This window comes from Psammomys obesus, unplaced genomic scaffold (assembly GCF_907164565.1).
Source record: "Psammomys obesus unplaced genomic scaffold, mPsaObe1.curated_primary_1811, whole genome shotgun sequence".
Taxonomy (NCBI): Eukaryota; Metazoa; Chordata; class Mammalia; order Rodentia; family Muridae; genus Psammomys; species Psammomys obesus.
The window spans coordinates 380,883-408,681 of NW_026594014.1; the positions used below are offsets into that span (position 1 = coordinate 380,883).

Here is a 27,799-nt window from a genome sequence, read left to right on the forward strand (position 1 = left end):
AGGCACACAGGCTCCTCCCTCGGCCTCCTCCTGCTCCCTTCTCAGGCCCTGATCTTTCAAGGTCCGTTGCCCTGCAGCCGCCTAAGGAGACCCTTGAGCTCTCAGCCAAGTCGCAAGCATTCTTCCTGTACCCATAGTCCTTATGGCTCACCTTCCTTCTTCCACGGGGGGTCAAACCCCAAATCCTCCCTGCACCCCACAAGGCGCTGTTCACCCTGCTCCAGCCCCCACCCCTGCCAGTCTCCCCTCCTCTCCCTACATCACTCACTCGCTGTGTTCAAGCTACACTGCCCTCCACCCGGCCCCCTACCACCTTACAGAAGATAAGGACAGACACCACACCCCTACAGGTTACTTTTTGACTAGTGAGTGCTCAGCCAGAAGTGGGGCATCTCTGCCACACCAGCCCAAGGCTCACTGGAGAAGGGACAGGATGTATGTACGAGCTGGCAGATGGGAGGAGAGCTGTAAAATGCTGTCTCCCAGACATGGCATGACCACTGCGCTCATGAAGTCAATGCAGTTATGCTGACGGCACAAGATCAAGCCAGGAAGAAGAGCCAGCATGCTCACAGGCAGCAGCGGGTTACAAAAGAGCAAGGAAGTAGGGAGAAGATGAAGTGGGTCCCGGACTCATTCGGGGTGCCCGAGGGAAGTGAGAAACAGACTTGAGGGTGGGTAGGACCAAGATAGATCGTTGATGTGTAGGAAACTGTCAAAGAATATAAATATAGAATAGAAAGATATTTCCACTTCGAATGCCTTTTCATTTTTATTTCATGTATCGGCTCACCTTGTATGTATAAATATGTTGTATGTGAAGGTACATGTGTGGCCCAGCATATGTGCGGTCACAGGACAACACGAGGGAGCGGGTTCTCTTTCCACCACGGGAGCCTGAATTCAGATCATCAGGCTTAGCAGCATCGCCTTCGCCCACTGAGCCCTCTTGCTGCACAGCTTTCTTTTCTCCCTTAATCTTGTGCTGTTAATGCCGTGTATTTGTGCACGTTTGTGTGTGAGTGTGTGTGCTGAGGTCACAGGACAACCTCGGTGTGGGTCCTCTCTCCCACATCACTTAAGGCAGGGTCTCTCTCGTTTGTGGGCAACTGCTCCTGGCTAGCTGCTCCCAGAACTGCCTCCACCTCCCACCTCATCCTAGGAGCACTGAGAATAAAGAGCCCAGACTACCCCCACCTGCTTTAAAGTGTCCTGGGGTTTCAACTCTAGTCCTCTTATTTGCATAGCAAGCACGTGACTGAGCCATAACCCCAGCTTCCAAACGTTATTTTATTTTTTACTGAGGTTTTCCCAGATTTTAAGCCACAGCTTTTCTCCACCTGCCCTCATCTTTCCTTCTTTAAACTTTAACTGCTCCCGACAAACCCCACAGTATCATCTAGCACACCTTCCCTGCTCCCCCCACCCGAGTCAAGTCTACCATTGCCTTCCCTATCACTATTAACTCATTTGTTTAACAAATACATACTGCCTTCCTGACCATAGCTTATCGGGAGCTAAAATTACCCTGGCGAGGAAGCCTCTCCCTGACTTAGCACACCAAGTTCCAAGCAGCTACCCTCCACTCTCCACTCTTTTATTCTTAAGGCCACTAGGCGGAGCTAGACCTCTTCCCTGTACCAGCCTCAGTCTGACGGAGCTGGGGAGATGGGAAGGGTGGGCACAGCCTGGAACCCTCCCTTTTGCAACACCACAGGCGAGGACAGTTTCCATCCCCTATTTTTGGTATCTGTGACTTCCTACGCGTCCTGTCTCTCTTCTGTAAACTGGGCAACAATTTACTTTCTCTGCACAGTCAGGGATTAGAGGGGACGGCCAGGCTGTGGAAAAAGAAGGAGGAAGAGGAGGAGGAGGAGGAAGCTGGAGAGTGCCCACTAGGGCTCCATCCCCCCACTCCCAAGCTGGGGTACAGTTGCACGAATGGCTTAGCTTTCCCATCCCCGTGCCTCCGTTTCTCCACTGAAAAAAGGGCGGTGAATGGTACCTGTCTTGTTCCTAGGGGAGTGTGCTGAAAACTTACCGAGGCAGGGCAAGCAAGCCGAATTATCTTGGTATAGAGTAGGTGTTCAATGCTGCCACTGTTACATAGGATACTTTACAAAGACTTTCATGTAGCCCAAACTGGCCTTGAATTTCGCTGTGTTGCTAAGGCTGACTTTAAACTCCCGATACTCCTGCCCCCACCTCCCAGTGCTCTAATGACAGGTGCACACCAACACCTGGTTTGTACTGTGCTGGGCCTGGAAGCCAGGGATCCGGTGCGTGCTGGGCCAGTGCTCTGCCGGCGGGACCCCTGCCACAGCCTACTTACTTTCCGTAAACTTGCCCTTCCAACTAGTATCTCCTCTCTTGCTGCAGATTCCCATCCCCCACCTTCCTCTAACACGGCCCCAGGCGTCAGGATGGAGCCCCTGAGAAACCATCCCTCCGTCCTCATCTTGGTCCCAAACTCCAGCCTGATTCCATCTTCAGGGGCGGAGTCGGGGGCGGACCTGGAGGAAGCCCAAGGCTGCCCTGAACTGACCTGGATCCCTGCCGATTTGGTGGGACACCCTCAACTCCTCAGATCCTAGGGAGACAGGACGTGTAGTAAAAGTCATTCTAGAGCGGGCGCGGCGGCACACGCCTGTAATCCCAGCACTCAGGGAGGCAGAGGCAGGAGGATCGCTGTGAGTTCGGAGCCAGCCTGGTCTTCAAAGCGAGGCTAGGACAGCCAGGGTTACACAGAGAAACCCTGTCTCAAAAGCCAAAATTAAAAAGAGTCATTCTAGAGCTTGAGGCTGGGGCCCAGTGGGTAGAGCTCTCTCCAGCGAGCACAAAGTGGGGGCGGGGCGGGGGCGGGGCGGAGGCGAGAGGGGTGTCAGTTCTCGGTACCCTACGGTAGTGCACACCTGCCATCCCAGCAGATCTGGAAGTGGAGGCAGGAGGATCAGGAGTCCAGGACATCCTTAGTGCTTAAAGGATGGCTTAGTGCTTTAAAGGAGCTGGGAATGGGGAGAAGGAAAAGGAGAGGGGAAAAGAAGGAAAGAATAGGGATCATTCTAGTTTCCCAAACCACAGTACCAAGTGGGGCGTGGCAGTGAGGAGGTGGGGAGCCCTGTCTAAAGAGCTGGGGCATAAGCAAGGACCACTTAGAGTTGCCAGAAAGTGGTGTCTGTAAAGAACAAGGAGCGCGCGCGCACGAGAGAGAGAGAGAGAGAGAGAGAGAGAGAGAGAGAGAGAAAACACACACACACACACACACACACACACACACACATACACACAGGCCCTGATGGGGCGGAGCCTGTAGGGGCGGGCACTGTGTGGGCGGGGCTCCAGCCAGGTGAAGGCTGGCGAGGGTGGGCCTGGCTGGGGCGTAGACGCGGCTCCAGCCTCCAGACTGAGTCCTGTGGGATCTCCCGGAGTCTAACCCAGGTGAGTGAGGGAGTGATCCTTGGTAGATCCAGGGGTCCCTATTGACCGGGGTGGGGCCGTCAGCTCTCGGGGAGAACTTGAGGATCCTCCCAAGAGAGTCTGCGGGACCGGAAGAAGTCTCCAAGAGAGTGGCCTCGCGTCATTCGTGCCCGGGAATCCGGTGTGCCTTGGGTGGCTCTCAGCGTCCAGCGTGTTTTCCTGCTCTCTGCGGAAACACTTTCGGCTTCCACTTTCGTGCGCGCCACCGCAAATCCGGGTCTGCCCCGAGTCTGCCCCGCCCTCCCGCCCTCCCTGGCTAGCTCCTAAACTCGCCTGAGGTCACGGTTAAAACGGGGTGCGCCCTTGCTGCGCGGTCCCCCCTCCAGGCCTCCTGCACTTGCCGTACCCCACCACCGCCGCCCAGGCATTCCCAAAGAGTGGTGCTGCCTCAGTCCAAACCCAGGTCTCAGCTCCCGGGGCTGACGGGACGGCTCGACTGATGAAAGCGCTTGTCCCTAACGCCTGCTAGCCTGAGTTCCGCCTCTGGAACCTACCCGAAGATTGAAGAGGGACCCGTGTCCACACACTTGTCCTCTTGACCTCACTCTCGAACCTTAGCACTCCTGCACACAATAAAAGTTAAGTTACTCCTCTAACCTTCCTTGTCGAATCTTAAGAGCGTTCCATGACTCGCACTCGGGACCCTTCCTTAGAAGCTAGCTTCTCCGTTCTTCTGTTGGTTGTTGGTTGTAGCTGGGAGTGGGTAATTGGGGGTCCAGGATCTAGGACAGGCTGGTACAGAGTAGGTCTTGAATCCTCAATGTCAGCTCAGTGTTAAAGGTGAGACCCCAGACCCCACCTGCATCTGCGGGGTGTCTGCTGGTGACTGCACCCCTGAAGGTGTGTTCAGCTAGCTGTACACAGACATGGGAGACCCACAGACCTCACTCAAGTTGGCCTATTCACTTCCCTGGCTCCCTTCCCCTGCCCAAAAAAATTATTCCCCAAAGAACTCAAGAGGATGCCTTCATTGACCTGCCCTCCCTGAGCTCCCCAAAGTTGAACCAGAGCTTGGTCCAGCCTCATTCCCATTCGCGAGGAAGGGTAACTGGACAAACAGAAAAGTGTGAGTCGTGATGTTCAGGACTGCGGGCCCCACCCGGGTGACAAACAGGAAGTGTGCGCGCTTCACATGGAGCACACCTAGCTTTAGGTATGCAGCGCCTGCAGCAGCTCCCTCCTGCCCCCTCTCCACCACCACCAGACCTCGGCTGAGGATGCCCCGCCCCTGTCCAGGAAGTGGTGATTCAGGAGGCAGGAATCCTGCTGAGGACCTCTCCAAGCCTAGGCCACGTCTCTTCTAGATTCCAAGACGTCCAGGTGGAGTCTGAGGTAGGTAGACAGACAGACACATAGAAACACAGTTAGATAGATAGCCAACCAACCTTCCCTCCCACCCAAGGTGACTCTTCTGACAGATTTGAGACACAGACTGAGGCTTGTGGAATAATGTCTCGAGACCTAAAATCTAACCACAATATACTAACAAAATAGCTGAGTTCCAATACAAGGAGAAACTCAAGATGTAAAATTGTCATTTGCAGACTGGTTTCTTAGTTAGGTTTTTTTTAAATGATGCAAGTTGGCAAAGAAAGGGTTTATTCAGCTTACACTTCCAGATTATAGTCCATCATTGGAGGAAGTCAGGACAGGAGCTCAATCAAGCAGGGCTGGGATTTAGAGGTAGGAGCTGATACAGACGCCACGGACGACGGGTGCTGCTTCCTGGCTGGCTCCCCACAGCTTTCTCACAGAACCCAGGGCCACCCGCTCAACAGTGGTGCCACCTACCATGGGCTGGGCCCTCTGGCATTGATCACTAATTGAGAAAATGCCTCCATATGGCATTTTCTCAAGCGAGGTTCCTTCCTCTCTGATGACTGACTCCAACTGTGTCAAGTTAACACACAAAACCATCCCATACTGTCGCCAAATTTAAATTTTAAATGAAGATGGGATTGCACAAGAGGGCTGGGCCTGTGGCTGAGTAGTAGAGGCTTAGCCAGCAGGCATGAAGCCCTAGCCTGCCCTCCCATTCAGAGGTGAGACAGGAGGATCAGGACTTCAAAATCATCCTGGGCTCTACAGTGATTTCCAGGCCAACCTTGGCTACAGGAGACCCTCAAAACAATAAACAAAAATTGTGTTCTGTTGGAGAGTATTATATACGCAACATCCTGGCAAGGATGCCAAGCTTGGCCAGGAGCCCACAGATGTGCAGTTGCCAGAAATATAATCTAACTTTACTGTTTGGTTTTATTTTTACTGCTTGGATGTTGTTTTCCAGATTGGGTTTCACTCTGTAGTCCAGGCTAGCCTTGCCTTATGACCTGTGAGAGCTGAGAAAAAAAAAAAAAAAAAAAAAAAAAACATTTCCATGACTGTCTGATCAAGCAAGCTTTATTTCAGCTAGCCAGATGGCTGCCTCACCCTAATTTGGGATTTCAGAGAGCAGCCCTTCAGTGGCTTTTGAGGTCCTTTTTATGGGGAAGGGTTAGGGCTGATAGAAAACAGCTGAGATAAGATAATTGGCTGTTAGCGCCTGGATGGAAGAGTTGGGGATTCAGGGCTCAAGGCTGCCTGGGGGGCAGAGAAACGCAAGGAATCACCATGTGGAAGGGGAGCCATTGCTGGTTTGCAGGAGTTAGTAAGGCAAAAAGGTGGGATCACACCCTGGGGTTACAAGTTCAGCATAGGTTGAAACACGTGGTTTGCAGGATACATTGGTTTAGGAAACTGAAAGCTGTTCTTGTACCGTATGGACATTTAGTAACAATGTATTACAACCTGGCCCCCGCTTTGGTTTCACAGACCCTCCTAGCTCAGCCTCCAGAGTGCTGAGGTTATAAACAGTCGCAGCCCTACCCAACTGAAATAAAGGTCACTGAACTAAGAAGGTTCCTTACGGCCAGATTGTATGTATATATTTTTAATACTTCTACATATGCATTGGTTTTCCCTTCTGTGTGTCTGAGTGTTAGCCCTCTGGGTGGTGCCAACCCCGCCCTGGTGAACCTGGGCCGTATTAGAAGTCAGCAGAGAGTCAGTGGGCGACCCAATCCACCAGTGTTCCTACTTGGTTTCTGCTTCAGTTCATATGCATAAAATGTGTGAGTGTGTGTGTGTGTGTGTGTGTGTGTGTGTGTGTCTGAATATATGCCAAAAAAGGGGGTGTGGTAGGGAATGCAGATGTCAGAAGAGGTTGTGGAACCCCCTGGAGCTGAAGTCACAGGCTGTTTCGGGAGGCAGTGTGGACGCTGGGATCTGAATTCAGGTCCTCTGCAAAAGCGGCCTGCGATGTCAACTGTGAGCCCTCTCTCTAGCCTGCTGTTTGACCTCCTGCCTGAGGAGTGTGACCCAGAAGTGTAACCCAAGCAAACCCTCTCCTCCCAAGTGGCTTGTGAGCAGTGTTTTCTCGCAGCAACAGAAAAGCAAAGTAGGGCAAATGTATATAGTTTTGTTTTGTGTGATATATTTATATTATGTTTATTTATATCTTATTTACATATTATAGATTATTTATTTATGTTGTTGTATGTAATATTTATATGTTATTATATATTTATAAATAAGTGCATTGTATGAATTTGTATACAAAATTATCTCATCTGAGCCGGAAGCTGTAGTTCAGTAACAGAATTTATGCTCGTCCTGAGCCAGACCCTGGCTCAATGCCCAATGGGAATACAGCTGAACTATTAATATTGAGATACTTAGGGCTTTGAGGCAGCTCAGCAGTGTACCTGCCTGGCACTTGGAAGGCCCTAGGTTCAAGCCCAGCGCCACATACACACAAACACACACAGAGTTCTATCATGCAGTTGTAAAGAACAAAAGACGTCGTTTGCTGTGTTAATTTGCTAGGCCCAGAAAAACAAATACCATGTTTTTTCTCATGTGTAAAATACATATAATCAAGCACTTCTATGTACACACAGGCACTTCTATGACATGAAATTAAAAGGTGAGCTACTGAGGAGCGAAATAGAACCAGCACAGTGAGGGTTGTCCATGGGTGGGCACCTGGGAAAGTCTGCTTGCACACATATCTACAGCGCCCACGTGAAAAGCTGGCCGTGGCCACACATTCCAGTAAGCCCAGCATTGGGAGGGCAGAGACAGGCAGGTCCCGGAACTCTCTGGCCAGACAGCCTAGCCAACATGCCAATCTTCTGCTTCACTGACCAACTCCACCTAAAGGAATAAGGCAGAGAGTGAGCAATAGATACCAGTATCCTCCTCCGGCCTCAACACACGTTGTAAGGATGCGTGCACACGTGTGCACACCGCATAGACACAAATTTTAATAGAGGGGAGGATGGGGGAAGTACGAGCAAAATACGTTATCACGTTATATCGTGGTAAAACCCTCCGTTCTTTGTGCTGAATGTACGCTCCTTCTGGCCTCATTCTGGACGCTTTCCCGTCGCCAGGATAAAACCCTGACCAAAAGCAGCACAGGGCAGGACAGGATTTAGAGCAGCTTCTAGAGCCCACCCCTGGAGGAAGTCAGGATGGGAGCACAAGCCGGAGCTTGTGGAAGAAACCCAGAGGAACACTGCTTGCTGGCTCGCACATACACCCGTGTCAGCTAGCTTCCTCAGACAGCCTAGGGCCACCCTCCCGAGGAATGAGTGGTGCCACCCACAGGGGGGCTGTGCCCTTCTGTAGACGTAACAGTGAAGATAATCTCCCACAGATGTACCTCAGGTAAACCCAATCAGGACAAGTCTCCCTTGTCCTGAGACTCCCTTCCAAGGTGACTCTGTGCTGTGTAAAACTGACGGGTAAAGCTGACTAGAGCAAAGCTAGAATGAATATGCCACTTTCAAAAGTAAGGTGCACGCCTTTAATCCCAGCTCTCGGAGGCAGAGGCAGGTGGATGTCTGTGAGTGTGAGACCAGCCTGATCTACAAAGTGAGTTCTGGGACAGTCAGGGCTACACAGAGAAACCCTGATCAGGATGAAAAGATAATGCCCAGGAATCGTTGCTCCCATTTTGCAGATGTGAAAGACTGAGGCAGGGTGCAGAGCTCAGCCCCGATGCCCAGGAGCACCATGCAGGTGCCGCAGGATAAAGATGACCTCGTCTGCCAGCCCTGGTACCATGGCCAGCTGTCTCGACAGGTATGGAATGGGAAGGCTCCCCACTCAGCTGTGAGAAATCCTCTGTCTTGGATTACCTTGGACCCAGGGTCTGCTGGGAACAGTGGGCTGGAGGATCAGAGATGCTCTTGGAGCTTGGTGAAGTCGGAGCTGTCAGTCTCTGAACTGAAATCTACCCTTCCTGGGATACTGTTGAGGATGGTAATGGAGATTGGACAAAGTCCCCACAACCCCTCTCTTACCCATGTCTGCTCCAATTTGCCCTCTCTCTCTCTCTCTCTCTTTCTCTTCTGGCACTTTCCTTTGAAGTTGAGCCACCTTGCCTCCATCTTCAACTTAATGTCACATACTTAAGAGCCCTGGAAACCTGACACATACAATAAAATTATGACAAACAGAAAGCTAAGCGATTGCCTGGGAATCAGACGTTCTGGGTCCAGAGCCTTACATTCTGTGGGACTATGGACAATGTATTTGACTTCTGAAACTCAGTTTCCCAATCTGTTGAGTGTTTGATGTGGTGGTGCACCCTGTATTCCCAGCACTCAGGAGGCAGAGGCAGGCAGATCTCTGTGAGTTCAAGGCCAGCCTGGTGAGTTCCAGACCAGCCAAGGCTATGTAGACAGACCATGTCAAAATAAAAAATAAACTACTTCTTAGAGCCGGGGAATATGATAAACACCTACAAGCACAATGCTCCAGAGGCTCTACAGTTCAAGGCCACCCTGGATTACATAGTGAGAGTTTCTCTAAAAATAAATAAATAATAAATAATAAATACGTCAGCAATTCGGGGGTTCTGATCCAGCGGTAGAATGCAAGCCTGGAATCGCCCAGTATAGAGCTGTGGGCGTGGCTCAAGAGTAGTAGCCACCTGCCTAGAAAGAATTCTCTAGTGAGGGGCTGGGGGCGTGGTCAGGGTGGAGCCCCACCTAGAATCCTCCAGGGAGGAGCTGGGGGCGTGGTCAAGGTAGACCGCTTGACTCCGGGTGGCTTTTGCCTGATGGGGTAGCGGAGGGGTCTGGACACGGGCTCTGCATCCTCAGGAAGCTGAAGCCCTTCTGCTACAAGATGGTGACTTCCTTGTTCGTGCCTCGGAGTCCCGCGGGGGCCGCCCTGTAATCTCCTGCCGTTGGCTAGGCAAGACCCTACATTTTGAGGTGTTCCAAGTGACACTGCGCCCCAGGCCTGGCCGCCCGCAGGCCCTCTTTCAGCTGGAAGATGAGAGGTTTGCCAGCATGCCTGCCCTGGTCCACAGTTACATGACTCGCAGACGCCCACTGTCCCAGGCCACAGGAGCTGTGGCCTCCAAACCTGTGCGTCGTCAGAGGCCACTGACACGCAGCTTCAGTGAAGATGTGCTCACAGACAGCCCAGCTGACACCAGGCCTCTGAGGTACTCAGGGTTGGGGCTTCTTCTGTCTTAGTATTTCAAATAGGGCCTCTTGTAGCCCAGGCTGGGCTCAAACCCATTGTGCAATGGAGGATGACCCGGAACTACTGATCCTCCCACCTCTGCCTCTGCTAGGCCTGTCTCAGAATTGAGAACTAAGAAATGCCATCACCTATGTGGTTGGCAGGTGGATCTGGCTGGTGGCATTTTCTCCGCGCAGCCTGGACCCACAGCCCTTTGCACCTCTTGCTCTCCAGACCTAGGAAGTGGAGTTCCAGCCAGCCTGCAGATCTGGACCATTCGGGAAGGGGCGAAGATGGCACCAGAGCAGGTGAGGGGCTCCCAAGGTGGCAGTGGCTCAGAGACTGGCTCTGCCGCTCTCCCTGAGTGAGCTCAGGCCTCTGATCCACCTTGGTTTCTTGCTCAGATCAGTAGAGAGGCTCTTGATACTGACACATGGTCATAAGTGTGTATTCGAGTGTGTGTATGCCTTAGGCCTGTCAGCCTTGAGAGTTAAAGACAGGAAGATCTCTGATTCAAGGCAACCTACCCTACCCACTAAGACCCTCAGAGAGGGGGCTTGAGGGGGCTGTGGAGATGGTGAAGTGCTTGCTACACAAGCATGGAAACCTGGGTTCGGATCCCCAGAACCCAGGTTTTACAAAGTCAAGCCTGGTGATGCATGTTTGTTATCTAGCGCTGGGGAGTTAGAGACAGGAAGCTGCCTGGAGCTCTGTGGCCCACCAGCCTGACCTAGTCAGGAGTGCCGGGCCAGAGACACAAACCCTACCCAAAATTAGGTGGACAGTGCGTGAGGGGCGACTAATGTTGTCTCCTGACATCCTTATGCGTGTGAGTGCACAAACTTGTGAACACACACATTCAAATTTGAAATGTAGTATCCAGAATCCGGGATACTCCCAAAGTATTGAAGGTTTGTCTTCAAGGTTGCAGAGGTTGAGAGGAATCCCCAGTGACTGGGCTGAGCCAGCGGCTGAAGTGGGAGAGCCAGAGATTAAGTCTCATTCATCCTGCTCTGCTGAGCCACCTTCTCTGTACCCGTTTCCCTCCTTGTCCCAGGAGCACCCCCTACTTTTGGATCTGCCCTGCACCGGACAGGCAGCGAGCCCACATTGCCGAAGGCCCTGCCTCACCTGGGAACTATGACTGACAGTCTCAGAGCCTCTGATGGACAGCTTCATGCAAAGGCTCCCTCCAAGCCACACAGGATACCCCCAACCTACTGCGAACTCCTTCCCCGGGTGCCCAGTGCTCAGAGAGCGACTCCCAGACCAAGCTGTCCAGAGCCAGAGGTCTGGGGGTGGGACGCCGAGGAGGAAGAGGATGAAGACAGGCACAGATGCTTCGTAAGGCCACAAACTGAGGTCTCTTTTTGTTCCCCTGTCCACCCGTCTTGCCTGCTGGGTCCCCAAAACCGGCCCTTGGACCCTACAGTTCTGCACACTCTCCGAAGCTTGTTTGTGGCACACCATCCTGGGAGTACTGCTCTGCATCTGCTCTTGGTGGACTGCCAGGTGGGTCACCTGTTGGCTTCCTCCATCAGCAAGGAGCCAATCTGTAACTTTTCCTCTGGAGTAATAAAAAAAAAAGTCTACTCACCATAGATAGGGCACCAGCGGGTGGAAGAAGGAAATGATTTCACCGTAGTCTAGCTTAGTGAACTGAAGAGATTGTGGGGTCATTTCCTGGAGCACAGGTGACTAAAAGGCAGCATCAGCACCTTAAAAGCCCAATGCCAAAAAAAAAAAAAAAAAATGCCCAATGTCAGCTTGGCTAACTACTCATAAAAGCCATGCCCCTAGCAGACCCTGCAGGCAGCTCTAGAAATTTTTATTGCTTTTGTGAACCTTGTAAGCTTCAGAGACTTCCTGAGACTTCCAAGTTTCCTCTTCTTCCTTAGCCTTGTTAATTCCCTTCTCTTCCTAGGAGCCTCCCAGCTTCCTCCAGGAGGAAGCATTTCAGTTAGAAGGAAATGATTCACCAATTCACCACGGGAGCGGAAGGCAACACCACGATTAGTATGTTTCACCTCGATTTGTGTTCTCTTGTCAAGGCTATAGGCCTGCTGGGGGTAACCAAGAGTCAGCAGAGTGCCATGGGCGTTGCCTCCGGTCTGGAACTGCTCACACTGCCTCATGGCCATCAGCTGAGGTTGGAGGTGCTGGAGAGGTGAGGTGTGGGAGTGTGCAACTCCCTAACAAGTTTTCTATTGATGTTCCCCCATGATGGAGGGGGCTGGGCAACCACTTTGTGCCTACCCCCCCTCCCCCGCCTCCCATCACAAACTCTCCTACTGTCCCCAGACCCTTGCATTCCACCTCTATAGGATTGAGACGCTGGCACTGGCCGGGGCTCTGGCTGTGCTGGGTTGCTCGGGGCCCCTGGAGGAGCGCACATCCGCTCTGAAAGGCCTTGTGGAGCTGGCATTGGCACTGAGGCCAGGAGCGACAGGGGACCTGCTGGGACTGGCTGGGGTCATGGGTGCCCTGCTCATGCCCCAGGTTTGTTGGAAACACGGATGGTGAGGAAGCCCGGGTGGAGGTGACAGGAAAGAGGGGATGAGTTGGGGCTCCTGTCTCTGTGAACAGGTGTCCAGGTTAGAGAGCACCTGGCGTCATCTGCGAAGGAACCACACGGAGGCGGCGCTGGTCTTTGAACAAGAGCTAAAGCCTCTGATGCGAGCTTTGGATGAAAGTACAGGTGAAAGAGGACCTGCGACACGCCTCGCCTGCCTTGGGCTGTTCTTGACCTAGCCTCAGGCTTCTTCCCATCGTACTCTGGCTCCCCTCCTGCCCTAGGTTGTTCCCCTCCCCTTTTTAGGCTTTCTGCTCTAGGCTGCCTCCTAGGCCATATGTTCCCCCCCCTGCCCTAAACTCATTCCCAGCTCAAGGCTCCCTCTCCCAAACCGCATGACTTAGGCTCCTCCCCTGACACTTGCTCAGTCTATCCTAGGCTTTTTCCCTGCTCGTGGCCCTGGACTCCTCCCTTGCCTTGTGATTGGCCCCCTCCTCTTTAAATCCTAAGCACCTCCCCTACCCTAGACCCCGCCTCACTCCCGACTTCGCCCCGCCCTCCGCTCCCTTCCCCACCCTTCAGCCTTTGACCACTCCCTGTTCCTACCTAGGTGCCCTAGGCCCCACTGTCCCCAGCCCAGATCCTACCCTTCCCACAGGGCCCTGCAACCCAGGAGAGGTGGCCCTGCCACACGTGGCACCAGCAGTGCGCCTGCTGGAGGGTGAGGAGACCTCTGGGCCGCTGGACGAGTCCTGTGACCGGCTGCTGCGGACCCTGCTTGGGGCCCGACAGGTGGCCCGCGATGCACCCCTATTCCGCAGGGCGGCTGCCCAGCGGCTGCAAGGTGAGCAAGGGACCCTTGGAGGCCACCTAGGCCTAGCTTTGCGAAGTCTCACCCAACTGGGATGCCACACCTCTGGAGGAGAGGCTAACCCCGATCGTGAACCCCAAATACTGCTCTCCACTGTTAAAGGGTCCGCTGAGCACAGCATGGCTGCACCCACGGCGCCCCGCCCCAACCACTGGCCCGAGAAGGTCTGGCCCCATTGGGGTTCCCTCCAAGATGACCTACTCCTTCCCAAGTCAGCCCCAACTCCCTCCCACCTGGGCCCAGCTCAATCTGGGTCATTTCTAAGACGTTGGCTGTGCCCTCCTCCAAGGGGCAGGCTCTGTGACCCTACCCTCCGGTCCCACCTCCAGGCATACCCCTAAGGCAGGGCTGCCTGCACTGTGCCCCAGCGGGCCTGCACCTTGCCCTCACTCCTGCAGAGATCGGCAGGGAGGCCCCTTCCTCTGCCAAGGCCTGCCCAGGCACTCCCTCTGGCTCAAAGTCCCAGCATTAACACAGGTAGGTAGGGGAGAGGTCTGAGCCACACCCCCAGCGCATCCGACTCTGCCACAGGATTCAAGCCCAACCCAGAACTTCGGGAGGCGCTGACCACCAGCTTCCTGCGCCGCCTCCTCTGGGGCAGCAAGGGGGCCCAAGCCCCCAGAGACGACCGACTACAGAAGTTCCATCGCATCCTTGGCATCCTGTCCCAGCAACTGGAGCCACGTGGCTGAGTGCCCAGGGCCCAGCCCTCGCATACTGAGGGACCCAGGGAGGCTGCCCACAGCTCTTCAAGAGGCTATGAAACGAACTTGGTGCAGGGGCCCATGGCCTGTAACTCTAGCACGTGGAAAATGGAGGTGGGAAAATCAGGAGTTCAGGGCCAGCCTGGGCTATGCAAAAACTATGGAGGAACCAAAATGTTTAAATCTGCCCCATCCCAAGGTCAAAGATTAAAAAAAAAAATCCCCCTCTTAAGATGGTCCTCAAGAGACTGAGGTGCGATACCTGCCTCCTTTTCACCCAAAGCCCTGAGCAAGCATCCAGAGACCCACCTTGCTTTCCCACACGCAGCTGGGGTACCCAGCAGGCGGCCACATGGTGCACATGTTACTTTGGAAAATAAAGACATCTTACAGATCTGGTGGTCAAAGTTCAACTCTGACCCCGCCTTTTAAATGCTGTGTGACTTTCAGCAAACCACTGCCCTCTCTGGGCTCTAGGGAAACGTGGCCAGAACGAAGGTTTAAAGAGTGAATGAGATGGAGGGTGGGAATGCCTGCTCTACAGCCGGTGGTGCCCACCTGTGCTTACTCCGTGCAATTTCATCTTTTTTAGCTCGGCAGGAATACATGCAGGCATGCGTGCAGTTGCCAGAGTTGGCCAGAGGGGGGCGCGTAGGCTTGGATGTTGGTGAGCTGTGGGTGCTGCTGTTGAAAACCAACTCTCAGTCCTCCGCAAGAGCAGCCAGCGCTGGACTGCCAAGCCACCTCTCCACAGAGGGTGGAGGTTCACTCCTGATACCGGAGGCACAGACTCCAAGAACTTGGTATATAATTATATATACCATTTTTTTAATATAAAACAAAACTTGGCCCAAGCCGAGCGGCAGGAACAAAGGTCTTAAATGACGAATATGTACAACCACGCGGGAAGGCACAAGTGGGTCCCTGTAAGGGTGACAGGTGAGGTGGAAGAGGGGACAGCAGGTTACACAGGTCTCAGCCAAAAGCCACGAGGGCAGGAATAAAGTGCAAGGTCCTGGGGGCCCCCTGTGGCCCAGAAGCAGCAGCTGACAGCCCTGCCCCTCCTCCACACTCTGGTATGTTCAGTTGAGTGTGACCCGGAGGTAAGAGGTGGGCACGTAGCCCTCGGCTCCCTGTTTCCTCCTGACCCGCGTCCAGCCATCACCCTTGTCTTCCTCCATCAGACTGAGGTCTTCCCCCTCGGACATGGAGACGGTTCCCTCGCTGGATCCTGTTGGGGAGCGGGATGGGGACAGGTCAGGCTCGGTGAAGCCCATCGGAAGTCAGGTCTCCTAGCAACTGCGGCATCCCCTGGGGGGAGGGTTAACAGGGACAGATCTGCCATCTCCTAACCTCTGCGGTGTCTGAGAGGGTGAGTTCAGATAGGATGCCCACCGCGGGCGGCACCTTCGTACAGGCTGGGGTCCTCTACTGCGCGGAAGGGGGAATGGAGAGCCTTCGAGGCTCAGTGCATGTCTGACAGCCTGAGTCTGAGCCCTGGGACATGCGTGGTAGGAAGGGACACCCCTGAACGTTGCCCTCTGACCTCACTCACACACAAAATAAAATATTTTAAAATAAAAAAAATAAAATAAACCCTTAAGTTGACTCGGCAGATCCCTCCTTTGACCAATACTGGGGATTGAACCTAGGACCTCATGAACACTAGTCAGGCATTCTACCACCGAGCTACCGTCTTCAGATGAAGTTCTTTTCGTCAAAATATGAAAAGTCATCTCATGGTCTAGGCCCACCTTCAAAGTGGTAGATAGCCACACACTGGCCAATAGGGGACGCAGGCTCTTCAAAGTCCTCATCGAACTCAGTATAAATGGGGGTATCCTGGCCTTCCTCTGAAGGGGGCTCTTCTGAGCTGCTTGGAGATGCAAAAAAGATGAGAACAAGATCCTCCAGGGTCTCTGAGCTGCACCCTCCCAGCACCTCTGACCACGCCCTAGCCCCTCACTGGTGGGGGGGGGGGTTTCCTAAGTGAGGCTCCACCCATGACCATGACCCCAGCCACGGAGCTCCACCCTGACCACACACCCAGTCTCTCACTGGGGATCTTGGGCGGGGCTCCACCCTGACCACGCCCAGTCCATGGGCGGGGCTACAGCAAGGCTTCACCTCAAACCTGCTTTTGGCTTCCCTACTCACCTCTCCTTATTCTCCTGGGATCCACTGTTGTTGCTGCTGCTGCTACTGTCAGGTGGGGCAGTAGCTGGTGGGTCAGGGGGCCTGGTGTGACGGCTCAGGCTGTCCCCTCGGTTACTGAGGACCCGGCTTTCAGCTTCTGCCAACCAAGCCTAGGGTTGGTTGGGGATCACAGCATGAGTTCCAGGGCAAGATATTGAGGTCATCCTACTCTGGACTGGGGACATTTCCCGACATCACCCATGCACACCCAAAACTTAGAAGGGAGGCAACTGGATTCTATGCCCCCCCACGGCCCTGTCTTCCACCCCACCATGACTCATGCAGCTCAGCCTGCCCCCGCCCCTCCCCAGGGCATCCCTCTGACCTCATACTTCTGTACTTCCAGCTTCAGCCTCTCAATGTTGCCCAGGGTTTCTGCGATTCGGGGCTCCAAGCTGGCAGGGTCCCCCATCTGCGGTGTTTTCTCATATACATCTTTCATCTTCTTTAAGGCCTCCCTAAGACCGGGCAGACAGAGACAGGAAGGAAAACACATGCTCTCGTGACTTTAGTTAAAGCAGGCTCAAGGAGAGAGGCAAGATTCGAGCGATGGAGACTAAAATGGCTGTGCCTAACAACACACGCTGAGCTGGGAGATGGCGGGTTTAAGGCCAACCTCGGCTACAGGAGTGAACCTCAGGCCAACCTGGGCAACTAAGTGAGAACCCGTCTCAACAAAAGTCAAAACAGAATTATAGAGATGACTCAGTGGGTAAGGTGCTTGCTTACCCACTAAGTGAGGACCCGAGTTGGATCGCTGGGGCCCAGGTACAAAGACAGGAATGGTCGCGCACATTGTGATCCCAGCACTAGAGGCAGACGCAGTCTAGCTAAGCCTGACTGCAGGCCAGGTAAAGATGCCGTCTCAAAAAAACGAGGCGGATACTGAGATGGCTCCTGGGGCACGCGCACCGCAGCTGACGGCCGGAGGACATGGCTTCGAGTCCCCAGCACCCATGTCAAAATCGGGGTGTGTCCCGTAGGTGTCTACAACTCAAGCGCTATAGGGGCGGAGATAGGAAGAGGCAAAGGGCCTGCTGGCCATCAGCCCAGCTGCTGGGTCAGCAAGAAACCTTATCTCAAGGGAATGAGATAGACAGAGAAGCCACCACATGAGATCCTCTGGCCTCTGTGCGTGCAGGGCTGTACATGAAACACGCACACATGCGCACGCGTGCATGCGCGCGCGCGCGCGCGCGCACACACACACACACACACACACACACACACGAGAGGAAAATGTCTGACCTGCACCTGAGGAACAACACTCGAGGTTGGCCTGTGGCCACTATGTGACCAAGCATTCACGTGAGATAAGTAAATAAGTAAATAAGCACACTAAAGTTCTATGCCCACCTGGCACAGTCAGAAAGACCCTGTCTCAAAATATAGAAGTAAGAGCCAGCAGGATGGCTCAGCAGATAAAAGCACTTGCCACCAAGCCTGACAAACTGAGTTCAGTGCCTGGGACACACGTGGTGGGAGGAGAGAGCCAACTCCGCCAGCTGGCCTCTGGCCTCTGGCCTCCACATAGGAGCCACGGTATGAGGAAGCACATACACAAAGCGAATGAATAAAAGAAAGAAAAGAAAAAGAAAGTAAATGAAGAAACGGAAAGCCAGCCGTTTTGACTCGAGGCCGGCAGAGGCCTCACTCCACTAGAAAGGCCAAGACTGCATAGTTCCAAGCGTGGCTTCTGCCCCATGGTTTCCACTCTCTGGAGAAGGCCACATGTCAACAGCCAACTAGAATCTGGCCAGCCACCTGCTAGCAAGTGCAAGCGTCGCTCTCGTTATGTAAGGAGGCTGGGGAGAAGATTCTGTTGTTGCTTGGAAAGAATGACTAAAGATTTTCTTGTCCCTTAAAAAAAAAAAAAAAAAATCCTGGCAGATTTTCTTCACGTTAATTTCTGTTTCGGCATTAGATAACTCAGCTCTCCTTTTCCTCCTGTCAAAATGGTGACTCACACTGACAGAGCTCCTGACAGTGAGCTGTTTTGGCTTTAATGGGGTAACACTCCTCAAACTGGGCTTTTTGTTTTGTTTTGCAGTCTACCAAAAACTGAAACTGAGCCTCGGTGCCAGTTTTGCCGTTACAGCGAGGTGGGAGACTGAGGCAGGAGAACTGAAAGTTCTGGAACCATCACTTATGGCCGAGGAGGTGGCGCAGTCAGTAGTGTTCAGCGGGCAGGCACTAGGACCTGTCCTCAATTCCCAGTTCCAAAGAACAAAGCTCTACAGCCCTCGTATCTGGAATCCCAGCACTGGGGAGGCAGAACTAGGAGACCCCAGGTCTCACAGGCCTGCCAGCCTCGGCTACTCAGCAGGCCCAGGTCCCCATAAGAGACCCTGCCTCAGAAAAAAAGTCACGTGAAGCCATAACATCAAGTGATTTCGAGACCAGCCTGGTCTACACAGTGAGTTCCAGCCCAGCCAGGGCCACCCGGTGAGACCTTGTCTCAAAGAACAAACACAGACAAATGAAAAGAACAAAGCATGGGGCTGGAGAGACTGCTCAGAGGAAACTTACTGAGCACCCCGAGAACCTGACTTCTGGCCCCTGCACCCCGTAGCAAGCTGGGCATAAAGACACACGGCACCACCTGTATGTAACCTTGGTAGGCAGAGACGGGACAGCCAGTGCTCGCTGGATGCCAGCCTGGCCCAAAAGATGCTAAGTCTTCTCGTGTTGGGGAGAAACCCTTCCTCACAGGGAAGAGGGCGATGACCTCCCCCTCTGTCCGCTGTGCAGGCTCCTCTGCCAGTACGCACACCCGCAACCTTCAGAGCCCAGGCTATGCTGGCAGGATTGTTGTGCACCACTGAAACACGGCAGCAGCAGGGATGGACCTCAGGTGGCCAGGCAAGTGATCTACCGGCGAGCACATCCCCAGCCCTTGGTAGGCCTGCTTAGCTCTGCATTCGTAGCCTCCCTCCTCCACCACTGCGCATGCTCAGGCTCACCTCTGGTCCTCCTCCTTCTGCAACTCACGGTTCCGCTCTTCCAACTGTTGCTGGAGTCGCTTTCTCTGCTGCTCTGGGGGCAGGTGACTGAAATCTTCCGTGACCACCGTCTGTAAGGTGAGACAAGGTCTGAACCTGGGATTGGCGACCATGTGCTTCCCAAGCACCTCTCTCACTCCTGAGACACCAGATCCACCTTCCTCCCCTGGCAGGGTTTTTGGGGAGCGAGGCCATGCACAGAGCAAAGCTGGAATCTGGGGGGACCCAGCAGGCGGCAGGAAAGAGCCCAGGGTCCCACCATCCGGCCTCAACTTACCCCACGGCCGCCTCGGAGGCTGCGGAAGGATGCTAGCCGCGGTTTGACTGACTTACTGATCTCGCTCAGTATGGCCAAGGGGTCGCGGCCAGAACGGGGGGACGGGGGTCCATCAGACAATGTGGAGGGTAGGTGACCCCCCAGGAGGGACAGGGATGGGGGACGCGGCTACCGGTGGGGGCCAGGGAAGGGGGGACAGGTCAGGGATGGAGACGCGAGGTTGTAGTCGGAGGATGGATGGACGCAAGGAAGGATGGACGGATGGGACACAGGAAACAGGAAAAACAAAATGGAAAAAGAGGGGAAAATAATGATAAGAAAACCACAACTGAATTGTAAGATCACACAGAAAACACTTGTAAAAGCAACAATGAAAGACCTGGGAGGCACCAGGGAAGACAGGAGCTGGGGAGCCAGGGCCAGCGAGAGGGCTCAGCAGGGAGAGGTGTTTGCCACTAAGCCCTGAGTTCCACCCCCAGGACACACAGGACGGAAGGAGAGAACTGATTCCCATAAGCTATCCTCTGACCTCCACACACTCCAAAACATAAATAAGAATCTAATAAATTAAGACTATGAGGCAGGTGTCACGGCCACTTCCCAAGCCCTCTTTGTGTCTTGAGTTTTAGGACTCCTATAGCACCGGAGGAGGGGAGTGCCTGCCCTCCTCTATGCTGAGCTTTCTGGGCTTACAGTCTAGAAGGCAGAATGCATGCCAGAAGCAAGGGCCGGAGACAGAGCAGGTGAAAATGCTTGCCAATACCGAGCGTGATGACCTAAGTTTGATTTCCGGGACCCAGGCAGGCTGAGTCCTGAAAGCCCTCCTGTGTAGTCTAGATGCAGTTAAACACACACACACATACACACATACACACACACACACGATAAACATAAATAAGAAATAAATGTCATTTTTTTTAAAGAACCAGGGTAGTCAGACACATAGGCCAAAGGGGATGGACAGGGGGATGAGACAGGGGGATATCAGGTCTTGTCTACTACTAGGAAGTCCAAGTTCAAGGGAGGAGAGAGCAGGTGTCAGGTAAGAGGGGTCTGAGTCTAAAGTTAAGTGGGATAGAAAGAAAAAAAAAAAAACTGGAAGGAATCGCTAAAAGAAGTACTGATTGTGGATGGGATAAACCAAGGGGTGTCAAGGTATACACTGGACCCTAAAAGTCAAACTCCCAAGAAGGAAATGCACAGGACCTGCAGGGTCCCCTAAAAACATGGAGGATGGAGATAGGGAAGAGGGTGCCCAGGAATGGGGGGCAGTATCACAGCTGTCAGGCCAACGTGAGCTCTTCAAAGGTCCCAGGATGCACAGAAGATGCCACAGGCCCTCCACCCTGCTCCCTCCCAACCTCAGAGGGACTCCAAAGCCAGCCAGCAGGCTAGCAGGCTGCCTTCCCCTGCTTCCTTCTCTCTAGCCTGGGCCCACGGCCAAAAGGAAAATTCCTGCCCCAGGACTCAGCGCTCCGAGTGGCTGGAGCTGACTCAGTGAGGACCTCGGCTGACTGTCCCCCCTTCCTACTCACTCTTCACCCCAAAAGCTCCGGACCCCACCTTGTTCTTTTTCCCAAAGGGCCAGCGCTTGGCACGGCTTCGGTTAGGGGCTGCTCGGAGCTCAGGCCTGCTGTCCGGGGTGCCCAGGCTGCTGTCTGAAGGCACCCGGTTCATGACTTGGCTGAAGTCTTCGAATTCCAAATCCCCTGGGCGGGCAAACCCTGACTTGTGTAGTTCAATGAGGACCTGTGAGTCCTATGGGAAGGGAAGAAGGACGACTAGTATCTACTTCAAGAAGCTACTTGTGGGGAGCCACCCTCCCTTAGCCCACTCCATCCCACTGGGCCCATGCCGAGCACCCACATTCTTAGCATCCACGGACTCCGCCGCCACCTTCATACCCTCCAAGCATTTGCCGATTATGGGAACCACCTGCAGCTCAGCCTCGGCTAGGAGCCCATACCCGGCCCCAAGGCGGGTGGCCCGGCGCTCATCCATATCCTGCAGCTTCTGGAGCAAGGAGGAGAATGGCTTGTGAGTCAATCCTGCAAACCTGCAAACACCTCCAGGCTGAAGTCATCGCAGCCCCTAAGCCCAGGCTTGACAGGGAACACGAAATGAGATCTGCCCTCTCGACCCCAGGGGCAGAGGTGAGAGGGGCAGGGCAGGAGTGTTTTCTCAGGGGACCCAGGAGCTCAGAGAAGTCCTCGCAAAAGAGGTTACAAGGAGACAGAGCCTTGAACAGAAAGTACATGCCACCCCAGGTTGGTACAGAGAATGGGGAAAGCAGCTGGGGAAATTTTCAGACCTGAGCTTGTGAGAGCTGGACCTCAGAAGGATGAACAGGAGTTTTAGAAGCAAAGAAAGATGTCTCTTCCTCTAGTTCTTCTTCTATTTATCCATCCCTTTCCCATTCCTTCCTTCCCTCCCTCCCTCCCTCCTGAGACAGATCTCTCTACACAGCCCTGGCTCTCCTGGAGCTTGCTATGTAGACCATGCTGGCTTTGGTACTGCCGCCATCCTCCTGCCTCTGTCTCCAGAGTGCTGGGACTATAGGTGTGCACCACTGTTTCAGTCTAGGAGCAGGAACACGGCAGCTGGGACTCAGCAGACTCTGAGGGACTCTGTCAACGAGCTCAAAGTGCTCACGTCGAATATCTGTGGCATCTGGGAGAAGTAGAAGTGAGCCTGGTCTCGGTTGAAGCGCTGCAGCTGGGCTGCATACTCATTCTTACTCTCCTCGGCCATGTGGTTCCGCAGGTGAGCTTGCTGTTTGGCCTGGGCAATGGGTCAGCAGGGTGGGGGTCATCGTCAGAAAGCGGCCAGGTGACCACACTCCAACCGTCACAAGCCGGTTGCGACCCCACCCCATACACACCTTCTCCACATCCGCCTTGGTGGCATTAATGTCCTGGTCCAGCCGCTCAGCCGTGTGAGCTGCTTTCTCAGCCTCCCGGCAGTCTCGTTCAAACTTCCGCTTACTCTATGCAGGAGACAGAGGCGGAGTAAATAAAGGCCTTCCTTCCGCCAGCAGCAGAGTAGGGAGGCCAAGCTTTACATGGGAGCTGTGTACCAGGCAACAGTCACCCCAACATCAGGGAGGTGGAGACAGGAGGGAGGATCAGGGATTCAAGGCCAACCTGGACCACCACATGAGACCTTGTCTCAAAAGCCAAAACAGAGACGGAAAGATGCCTCAGCAGGTGAAGGTGCTTGTCAAGAAAGCCCATCCACCTGAGTTCAAGTCCCAGAAACCCCAAAGAAGTGCAAGGAGAGTTGTCCTGGAGTGGCCCACACCCCGTGGTGTGCAAATGCCTGCCCCTCAACACACACAATACAGTTCAAGGCCAGGCCAACCTGGGCTACTGGCGACCCCCGCCTCAAAACAAAAAGTGTAGGTATAATAGGTGTGCTGAGTACCCTAGAGCTAGAGAGGTCCACCCCTACCCCCCCCCCACATCACTCCCCACCCGCCACACAACATGAATGCCTCTGTGGACCACCACCACCTCCTGAGGCACCAGCTGCCCCCTACACACTCACACTCTCCAGCTGTTTGAAGCCATTTTCCAGCTGCTGCTGGGCCCGCCGGCCTTCCTGGAAATGCTGTGCAAACAAAAGGAAGACCCTCAGCGAGGTTCCAACAGGGTCCCCGGCAAGTACAGGTGGGAGGGACTCTCACCATCTTCCGCTCCTGCTTCATCTCCTGGGAGTATTTGGCCAGCTCCAGGCACACTCGGACGCCAAGGCTCTCAGCCACCAGCTCTCGCTGGCCGGCGAAATCATTGACCTCCTGGAGAAGCTGGACGAATGACTGCTGCTGGCTGAACCTGGCAGAGGGAGACAAGGAGAGGTCAGAACCAGAGCCAGACCAGTGTGAATACCGCCCATCACCCTGGGGCAGAACAGGGCAATCAAGAGTTTAAGGCCAGCCTTGGCTACCTAGTGAGTTTGAGGTCAGTCTTAGCTAGTTGAGACTCTGAGAAGAGAGGAAAGGAAGGAGGGAAAAAGGAGAGAAGGAGGGAGGGGAAGGCAGAAGGAAAGGAAACAAGACAAAGGAAAGAAGAAAGGAGAAAGAAAAAAAAAAAAAAGTCTTGAGCTATATTTGCTCCCAAGTCTGCATCTAGCCCTAACCCCAGCCCTTCATTCAGAAGCGCTCTGCGAATCCAAGGTTTGGAAGCACAATGCTTATAACATCTTTGTGGCTGCTTGAGGCGGCATCTCACTCTGCAGCCCTGGCTGACCTATAACTCCCAGGGCTCTGCCTGCCTCTGCCTCCCGAGTGCTGGGATTCAAGCTGCACGCCACCATGCTCAGCCCTTAGGACATCTTCTGTGTGTCTCTCCTTGGCTGGGGGCAGAATGCTAGGATCAAATGTTTGTTTGTTTGTTTGTTTGTTTGTTTGGGTTTTGAAGCAGGGTCTAGCTACATCGCCCAGGCTAGTTCAGAATCCTTGCTCCTCCTGCCCCAGCCTCCTGACCACAGAGACCACAGACCTAAGCCACTATAATCAAATTTTACAGAGAAGTGTGAGTACAGTAATCCTTCGGTAGCCATGGCAACCATTTCCAGGGTTTGGTACCTAGAGGGTACCAAAGTAAAGGATGCTCAAGCCCTTCTATGCAAGGGTAGGGTTTGCACAGAGCTTCCCTAGATGACTCAGGGTCCTCTACAGTGCAAACACTTAATCCAAACTGCTTTGATTAGGGGACAATAGCCAAAAACACTAGCTATGTTCCAAAAAGAAACAATTCTGTCAGAGTGTTTTCAATCAGGGGCTGGGGCTAGAGGCGCTAAGTGAGTAGAGTGTCCACCCAGCATGCACAAGGCCCTAGTTCCATCCCCAGCACCACGCAAACGGTGGCACCTGCCTGTCGTCCCAGCCCGACCGAGGCAGAGGTGGGGAGATCGGGAGTTTGTGGTCATCCTGTGCTTTTTAGTGAGTTTGAGGCCAGCTTGGGCTACATGAGACCACACACACTCAAACACGCATTTTTTTTTTTTTTTTTCAGTCCTGGAAACGCCTGATCAAGCTAAGTGAGTATCATTCACATCAAGCCACCAACCTAACCAGATATCCCAAACAAACAACTATCTTACTTTCTGGAGCTTTGTGGATTAAAATTTTTACTTATGTATTTATTTAAAATACAGTCTCACTGTGTAGCCCAAGCTGGCCCGGAACTCACAATCCTCCAGTCTGAGCCTCTAGATCCAGGGTGCTAGAATAATAGGCATTTGCCACCATAATGAGCTCACCTTTCAGATTTTAAAGGGAAGGGTCCAGAACGCAGTTAAAAGTTCCTAAGAATAACTACAGACTGGCTACCAGTTTTGTTTGTTCAGAATTTTGAGACAGGGTGTCATGTAGCCAGGATAGCCTCACACTTGAACTGGCTAGCCTTGAACCCAAGGATGCTAGGATGACAGGCATGCAACCAACATGACCAGCTTTGCCTACTGCTTTTACACACATAAACTCAATTCATCCTCGAACACACAACACAGAGTAGAAAGTGCTGGCTTGAGACCCATTTTACAGATGATAACAGAGGCGGTAAGTCACTAGTACAAGCCTGGCCTAGGGATACATGCTGGACATTCCAGCTCTTGGGAGCCTGAGGCACAGGACTGCTCATTGAGATCAGTCCTGGCTACAGAGAGAGTAACAGGACAACCAAAACCTTGTCTCAAAGATAAAAGCCAGGGTCAGTGACTTAGCAGGTAGAGATGCTTGCGGCTAAGACGACCAGAGTTTGATCCCTAGAATCTACATGGTGAGAAGCGACTCCTGTCGCTGTCCTCTGACTTCCACAAGTGCCCCGTGGCATATGAAGGCGCACCTCACTCTCCAAAATAGATAAATAGTAAGTAGAAAGCCACTTGCCCAAGCAGCTCCTCTATAGCACGTGGGGGAAACCGAAGCTGAGAGTTTACAAACAGAAAAGGGCTTTCTGCTTAAATGAGGAAAGTCCACCTTAGGTCATCCCAGACTCCTAAAAGGATGTGGAACTGGAGCGCCGAATGGAGTGGCCTCTAGGAAGGAGAAAGACCGGTGCCTCCCTGCCCCCAACCCCCAACATGGAGTCTTATCCCATTCTTACTTGACTTCGGGATCATCTTTGGTAGGTTTCTTGGGAAGATACTTTTTCACAAGGCTCCTAAGATGGGGACAAAGGCAGGGAGGCTGAGAACCCAGAGGGCCCCCGCGGAATCCCAGAGCTGGGAGCACCCACCCTCGCGCTCACCGGAGTTGCTTGGCGTAAGCCTGCTCCACCTCCACACGTTCTTTCACGAACTTCACGTATTTGTCCAACAGATCCAGCCCCCACTGAGTGTGGCGTTCCAGCACCTCAAACTGATCCTGATTGCAGGGATGTGATTGGGGAGGGTCAGGGTCACCTGAGCGGGGGGGGGGGGGGTGCGGGGGGCACTGAAACCCTAGCGACCCGGAGCAACCTCAAGGCTTAGCGGTTCCAGCACTGGCTGGCTGGCTTCCCCAGGCGCCGCCCCGGCGTGGCGCAGAGGGAGGCAGGAAGCTGGCGGGAACCCCCATCTCCTCCTCCCGGGAAGAGCCTGGGCAACAGGGCCAGGGCCCAAACCGGACGGCGGAGTCTCTCGGAGTCGGGGTGTCTTTCAAGAGTGTGGAAGGAGGCGAAGCCACTCCAGCTGCCCCCGGATCCTCTAATTTTCCCCAAATTCCGGAAAATCAAGAGGGCTTGGCACAAAAGTGAGGCACAGAGGGGAAGGGTTTGTGCAACTCAAAGTGCGTGGAAGCGGGGGGTGGGGGGGAGGCGCTCAATGTCCAGATTTCTCCATTCGCTGTGATCCCCTCAGGATCCTCCGGGGAGTGACTCAGTTTCCCCCGCTTCTATGATGCCTCCACTACAGTGGCTCTCCCCGACTACACCCGAAGACTACACCGCCTCTAGAAAGAGGAGGGGTCAACAGTCCGACAGGGATGCAGGGAAACTTCCAGGGCTTCCTGGGTGAGGTTAAGAGGCGGGTAAGGGGTGGCTCCGCCCAGCGCCCGGGGCTGAGTCCTGCAGCCCCTTCCCCTCCCCCTCAGCGTCCCAAGCCCTTTAGGGCAATTGCAAGCCGGGAAGGAACCCGGTAAGGCCCCACGTGGGAGAGAAGGTGACCAAAGGGTCCCCTCCCCCTCCCAGCCGGACAGGCGGGCGACGGGCAGGGACCCAGTGGCCGTAAGATTAGCCTCCAAGCCAGGCCAGGGCGCTCAAAATAGGTGACCTCGCCCAGCTGTCCCCCTTCCCTGGCCTGGTCCAGGGACTTCTGGTGATGGCCTCACTCTCAACTCTGTGCCTCAGTTTCCCTATACCGGGCTAGGCAAAGTATTCCTAGGGAGCTCTGGGAGTCTTGAAAGTCCCAGAAGAAACTTTTGAGAGAGTGGGGAGGGCAGAGGGCGGGGACCCATGGGATCAGCTGCGAGGGAAAGCGCGGAATCCTGGCTAAGGTACTTCGGGGACAAAGAGCGGAGAGGCCAGGACCCCAGCAAGGGAGAATAGTGAAAGGCTGCGGGGAAAGGACTCACCCACAACTCGGTGCCCCAATCCATGCTGCTTCTGCTGCGAAGACGCCACCGCCTCCAGCCCAGGTCCCCGCCGCCCTCCACCGGAGACTCAGCCCCAGGGCAGTGTGCCCAGCCCCGCCCGCCCCACCGCCAAGACACGCCCACCAGTCTGGAAAGATCACGCCCCCTTGTGCTTTACCACGCCCCTGCCCGGCCAAGCCCCCAGCAGGCGCCCTAAGGGCGGAGCCCAATGAGGCGGAACTCAGCGGATGCTCCACCTCTCTTAAAGAGCCACGGTCTTCTTTAAAGGTCTCGTCGGTTTATTTTCCAAATTTGTTTCCCCATATTACTCTCCTCTGCCATCCCAAACCTTTCATCTTTTCCTTTCAACTTTGCATTTCTTTTAAAGGGTCAAAATTGGAAAATGGGTCCCCAAGCAGTCTCTCCAACTTCTCCCCCACTCCATGGCAGGGAAAACCTGTGGTCGGTCACTAGGCTCTTGCGGGGACCGACTCGGCTCCAGAAATCTCCATTTCGTCCCATTAACGGTCTGGTTCCCTCCGGCCACAGAGCAGATGGGTGACTTCGATCCAGCCCAGCACGCGCCTCCAGCCAAGGCCAGGTCCATTAGCGCACCCCCACCGCATCCTGACTTCTCGTCCTCCCCGCCAGCCTCCTCTGGGAAACTGAGGACAGGCTGTCCTTGG

The 27,799-nt window shown here is 54.0% G+C and overlaps 2 protein-coding genes across 7 annotated transcripts; one reads left to right on the forward strand and one right to left on the reverse strand.

The window, feature by feature from the left end:
• The first annotated feature begins 3,363 nt into the window (after positions 1–3,363).
• On the forward strand, positions 3,364–14,480 carry Sh2d3a (SH2 domain containing 3A). 4 transcript variants are annotated; one of them, XM_055617691.1, is made up of 13 exons: positions 3,364–3,438; positions 4,682–4,809; positions 6,289–6,392; positions 6,801–6,913; positions 8,483–8,604; positions 9,630–9,979; positions 10,234–10,307; positions 11,057–11,511; positions 12,051–12,166; positions 12,324–12,498; positions 12,586–12,697; positions 13,170–13,355; positions 13,914–14,480. In XM_055617691.1, the coding sequence occupies exons 5-13, from the start codon at positions 8,521–8,523 to the stop codon at positions 14,072–14,074; spliced, it is 1,713 nt and encodes a 570-aa protein (XP_055473666.1). In that variant the 5' UTR covers positions 3,364–3,438; positions 4,682–4,809; positions 6,289–6,392; positions 6,801–6,913; positions 8,483–8,520; the 3' UTR covers positions 14,075–14,480. The 4 variants fall into 4 exon arrangements, with proteins under 4 accessions (XP_055473666.1, XP_055473665.1, XP_055473668.1 ...); XM_055617690.1 differs by lacking the exon at positions 6,801–6,913; XM_055617693.1 differs by lacking the exons at positions 4,682–4,809; positions 6,289–6,392; positions 6,801–6,913.
• A 412-nt stretch (positions 14,481–14,892) lies between these two features.
• On the reverse strand, positions 14,893–27,202 carry Trip10 (thyroid hormone receptor interactor 10). Of its 3 annotated transcripts, XM_055617696.1 has the most exons (15): positions 27,114–27,202; positions 25,813–25,928; positions 25,669–25,725; positions 23,247–23,394; positions 23,108–23,170; positions 22,443–22,547; positions 22,214–22,342; positions 21,428–21,574; positions 21,125–21,319; positions 19,562–19,729; positions 19,246–19,355; positions 16,608–16,740; positions 16,244–16,392; positions 15,841–15,959; positions 14,893–15,317 (listed from the first exon to the last, which is right to left on the reverse strand). In XM_055617696.1, the coding sequence occupies exons 1-15, from the start codon at positions 27,135–27,137 to the stop codon at positions 15,169–15,171; spliced, it is 1,812 nt and encodes a 603-aa protein (XP_055473671.1). In that variant the 5' UTR covers positions 27,138–27,202; the 3' UTR covers positions 14,893–15,168. The 3 variants fall into 3 exon arrangements, with proteins under 3 accessions (XP_055473671.1, XP_055473670.1, XP_055473669.1); XM_055617695.1 differs by lacking the exon at positions 19,562–19,729; XM_055617694.1 differs by lacking the exon at positions 19,562–19,729 and having other exon boundaries at positions 15,841–15,962.
• Positions 27,203–27,799: the final 597 nt, after the last annotated feature.

What these genes read in the sequence shown, in the direction of transcription:
- Trip10 (XM_055617696.1), bottom strand. Translation starts at nt 27,137, where the DNA reads ATGGATTGGGGCACCGAGTTGTGG. An exon ending in CCTTTGGGAAAAAGAACAAG is followed by an intron (nt 19,730 to 21,124) that starts GTGGGGTCCGGA and finishes CCCCACCGGTAG; the next exon opens with CCGCGTCCCCCATCCCTGTC. An exon ending in GGCTATCTACCACTTTGAAG is followed by an intron (nt 15,318 to 15,840) that starts GTGGGCCTAGAC and finishes GCTCCCCAACAG; the next exon opens with GATCCAGCGAGGGAACCGTC.
- Sh2d3a (XM_055617691.1), top strand. Translation starts at nt 8,521, where the DNA reads ATGCCCAGGAGCACCATGCAGGTGCCGCAGGATAAAGATGACCTCGTC. An exon ending in ATGGCCAGCTGTCTCGACAG is followed by an intron (nt 8,605 to 9,629) that starts GTATGGAATGGG and finishes CTGCATCCTCAG; the next exon opens with GAAGCTGAAGCCCTTCTGCT. An exon ending in CGAAGATGGCACCAGAGCAG is followed by an intron (nt 10,308 to 11,056) that starts GTGAGGGGCTCC and finishes TCCTTGTCCCAG; the next exon opens with GAGCACCCCCTACTTTTGGA.